Source organism: Gavialis gangeticus, unplaced genomic scaffold (genome assembly GCF_001723915.1).
Source record: "Gavialis gangeticus isolate Ggan-Ray unplaced genomic scaffold, GavGan_comp1, whole genome shotgun sequence".
Classification (NCBI taxonomy): domain Eukaryota; kingdom Metazoa; phylum Chordata; order Crocodylia; family Gavialidae; genus Gavialis; species Gavialis gangeticus.
The window spans coordinates 143,950,085-143,954,759 of NW_017729025.1; the positions used below are offsets into that span (position 1 = coordinate 143,950,085).

At 38.9% G+C, this 4,675-nt stretch overlaps 1 protein-coding gene across 1 annotated transcript in view; it reads right to left on the bottom strand.

The window, feature by feature from the left end:
* Positions 1 to 4,675, bottom strand: part of TSG101 (tumor susceptibility 101) — an 84,105-nt gene that overhangs the window by 70,584 nt on the left and 8,846 nt on the right. Inside the window, exon 2 of the mRNA XM_019519691.1 lies at positions 675 to 759. Coding sequence (XP_019375236.1) covers positions 675 to 759 — 85 coding nt within the window. The remainder of the gene's footprint in view (positions 1 to 674; positions 760 to 4,675) is intronic.

Sequence of the window (4,675 nt, forward strand, 5' to 3'; positions counted from 1 at the left end):
TAGGGCCCTGTGGCTACACACTCCAGCCCCGGGCCCCAAGCTCCAAACACTGCCTGGGCTGAGCAGCAGCCCCAGCTCTACCCAGCTTCCTTCATCCCTATGGGGGCTTCAATCCCTGCCACCACCCCCACCGTACTAACCTGGGGGAGCTGCTCTCCAGGCTGCCTGGCTCATGTGCTCCTGCTCCCCCCAGCCCCTTGCAGGCTGGAACTCTGCCAGCCTAAAGAAAGCTCTTTGCAAAAATGAAAAATCTGTGCGTTTCTCTGTTAAAATGGAAAATCCGTGTTTTTCTTGGTTAAAAGCAAACATCCTCGTTTCCCATTTTTCAATGAGAAACAGAAAACCTGGATCCCTATTCATGAATCATCCATACTCAAGAGTGGGTGAATTCCTACATAAATTCCTTTTTGAATACATCTTCTCTACTGACACTTTTTCCAAAAGTACTTCTGTCACAGGACTTTAAAGAACAGATCTTTAAATTTTGTTTCCGTCCTCAGTTTTTCTGTGACAACTGAATGCTGAACAGTCAAAAATTATTTTATTATGAGACATTAGCCAGTTGAATTTTAGCACTATCAAACTTTAAAGATAAGATAAATAACATACAAATGCACTATATACAGCTAAATCAGCAACAACAAATTAAATATTCTTCTTATCCACAAACTCACCATATGCATCCATTACAGGTTTGAGGTCTTTGTACTGGGTAATAACACCGACGGTTTCTTGCACTGTTAGGTCTCTGTACTTGTACTGAAAAAGAAAAATATTAAATTTCTTTAAGATCAACAACCCTAAGGCTTTGCTTTGGGTTGCCTTGTTTTTCTTGTGGAAAGCCAAGCGTGTAAGATTTTATATTTACAAGGCTCCATACAAATGACATAACTTGGGGCTCATCTGTGTTTTTTCTGACGAACTCCACATGCAAACATTTATTTTTGGAACAACAGTGCATAACCACCCTTTGGTTTAGTCTACTTTCTAAAATTAAGCTAAACAGGAACAAAGTGCTCTTGTTCCAGCGTAAGTGTACACACATTGAAAGATTCTGCAACAGCAATTGTGCTTTCATTCACACCCTCTTAATCTGCATTACATTTCAAGTAGACACAGATCCAAAACAGTCTGAATATCAGCACAGTTAATCTTCAATTAAAGATACCATCTTTCTAGCTTGTAAAAATAGTTAATGTAATTTTATGAATAAAGTTAAGGACTAGTTGTGAACTGCAACAGCAAAACAGTAGGATCAACCCTACCATATTGGAAATGATAAAAAATGGAATCCAATTTGTTTTACCACATGCAGTAACCATGAATTTAAAATGTTTTCAGCACTTATTCCCATAAATCCATTCTGTTTCTACTAAAAAAGACAAGAATAAGAGGGAAAAAAAGTGAAAGATCCTCAAAAGTTAGAAACCATACTGATGCTAGCGAAATCTTTGTTTACAGAAGTATCTCTGAGCCAGCATAACAATTTCTTAAAACTTTCCTTCTATAAAACTGCAAATCAATTGTAACCTGTAATACAGGGGCACCCAACCTGCAGCACATCTGCCACAAATGACATAGGGAGCCTCTATATAGGGCATATGGCAAACTGGGGAGGAAACAGGGAGCCCAGCAGCAGATCAGGAAGGGAACAGAAAACAGAAGAGCAGATCAGGCAAGAAAAGGGGATTGAAGTGGCACTCAGGGAGGATTTAAGGCTAATTTGCAGCCCACCTACCAAAAAAGGTTGGTCTCTCACTGCAGTAAAGTATGTCAGTGCAGTTTATGTGTGATGCATGGCTAAAAAGTGCATTTAGTGAGTCAAAAGTAACCACATTCACAATTACTACTGGGATAGGACCTGCTCCCAGCTATAATAATATGTGCATATACTGAAGCCCAATAGCAGAAGATATAGTGCTGTGAGGGTCATCTGGTATATCCTACTTTCTCGCCCCCTTGAACTTGGGAAAAGAGGGCAAGATGTGCAATCAGGGCAGGAGTACATGGATCCAGGACTCCTACATACATACAAATCTTACCAGAAACCACTTGATACTTTAGTTGAAGCATTCAGATAGTGTTTGGAGCATCTCAGAGGGAGGGCAAGATGGACACAGGGAGAGCTTACCCCCAGCGTACTATTCCCAAGGTGCTGCCTTCAACAACAAAAATCAAGCCCTATCTGAAGTAGTGAGTAGTATCAGGAAGCAAGAAGCACCAAACCAAACAACAGCAGCAGTAATGCAAATCTCAAGGCTCATTTGTGTACCCACTAATATAGCAGCAACAAGAAGTTGTTTCTACAGATGTGCTCTGACATCAATCTACCATGCAATTTAATGGAACACAAATTCTGACCTAGTTGTTTGACCATAAGACAGCTGTTCATGAGCAGCAGGGGGTTGGCTGGGCATGTAGTGCAGTCTCACTCTATTTACCATCTATTCACTTGCATTAAAAGCCAGCTAAAAAAATATTCCCTCTCTAACATTTTTCCATGCAAGTAACAACAGTTCACTGTGCTCTGTTTGAGTACACAGGCTCAGGATAGAAAAAAGTCCAGACAATGACTTGGATTATACACTTATCCAAACAGTGTAAGATATACCCAGCCCTGTCAATGCTGGAGCATTAGCAGCCCTGAAACAGACTAGCTCCCCTCATTTTCAAGGCCCTAAACAACCAAATAACTATTAGAGCTCTGAAAAATGAGAAAAAAAGCTGGTAATTTTCATAGCTACTATTTGCTCTGGCTACATATACCCTCAGCCACTACACAAAGCATCATCTCTACAGGGGCAGTTGAGGCATTAGGAACCTAACCCTACCAAGGGTACGCATCCTAGTGTACATTTAACTAACATGTGAATAGTCAGATTTGTTGCAATATAAGCAACTTACTTACTGGACTGGCATTGTGTTACACAGTTAAGCAAAGTATTCATTTATCCAGTACCTATACAAGTGAAACATTCTGTAATTTCTACAAGGATTGCTACCTCCCTCTCTTCGGTGCCAAGGTAGCTTTGCAACAATAAAAGCAGGGGGAAGAGATCACAACTATGAAAAAGTAAGACAAACCATGTCCAAATGCTTCAGAGCACCCAGTGAATAATACTTAGCAGATTTAAATTAATTCAAATGCTATCAGCTTATGTTACCAAATGTAAAAGGATGCTTTTGCTCTCACAACTATTCACTTAAGTAACAAAACTCAAGGACTGCTTGTTCCCATTTCCTTACAATCTGTAGGGGAATTAAAACAACGGCAAGTCCAAATTATATTTTGTGAGAATAGGTAGGACCTCCCACTCTCTCTCCACCCTGATGCAGCCTTACCCATGGAGAAAGCGCAACTTTGGATTTCCCCCCTCCCTGCCCTCCAAAGTCAAGGAAAACTTGACAGCTGATGAAGCAAGACTGAATACATTATGTCCTTCTTTCAGTCTGAGTTCACTAGCATGCAACAATAAAATCAAGTGCCTTCAAGCTTATCCTATTAATATGAGAAGTAAACCATCTTAAAATAATCCAAGACTCCTGTTTTCTGCAGCAGCGCAAGTACGCTCAGTTAAACTTGTACATAATCAATAAGAGAGAGCTTCTGCTGAAAGAAGTCCAGAGCAAGTACAAAGATCAAGAGCTAGTTCCACATGTTTACATGTGACCCATTCGTATCATTTCATCTCTGCAGCACATTTCATTTAATGAGGTAAGTACAATAAAGCTTGCCTCCTGAACAGTGGCATTACAAGCCTTGCATATGTAGATCACTTTAGGAGCTTTACTTGAAAGATTTTCCAACTGTACAGTATAGCAACCAATCAGGTGCACACATTAATTTTTCTATAAAGAAGAAAATGTTTTTATAGTGAATCTATAATACCTTAAGTAAGGACATGTTACCTACAGGAATGGTGCATTTAAAAGTCTGAAGAGAGTCTCCTTGAATGCTACTGTAATTCATTTCAGCAATCACTCCAGTAGCACATGCTCAGAGTAAAATGTTAACCCAGGTACTTGATTTTAAGATTTTTAGGAGAAACTGCACACAGTCTGCACACACTCACCCAGCGCGCACACACCTGGCAAGCACACCTGGCTCACCTGGCAAGCACACATATGTGAGCACTTAAAATTATTCTGTGTTTTCTTTAATGTTAAAAAGGACTGTTGCAGACACTGTTTTTTTGTGATGGCTTTGTACAAAACTAGAATGGAGATGAGGAATTTGACTATAGTTATTGCTATGATCTGGTCTAGGATTGGAATAGATGATCCTCTCATATGATTTCTAGGATTAAGCAGATTACAACTATTGAAGAAAGAGTAGAATTTGCATATAAGAGGTTATGTTAGGAACTGTCTGATCCGCACAAAACAGAGCATAGATGTTATCATCACATTGTTTTATATTACAATGTGGAATTTTACATTAGAAATGAGACATGTCTTTAAAACTATGTAGTATGATTGCGCCTTATTCCCCTTTTCATTCATATTTGCATTTGAATAAACACATTTTGATCTAATATTTATTTTATACTTTGCTACTATTTGTTACATATTTATGAAAAAGACTCAGTGCCTGAGAAAATAAGCATCTACTAAAATTATTATCTACATTTATTAACCTGGACTAATACTTAAAATTATAAAAACTTTTTTCAGT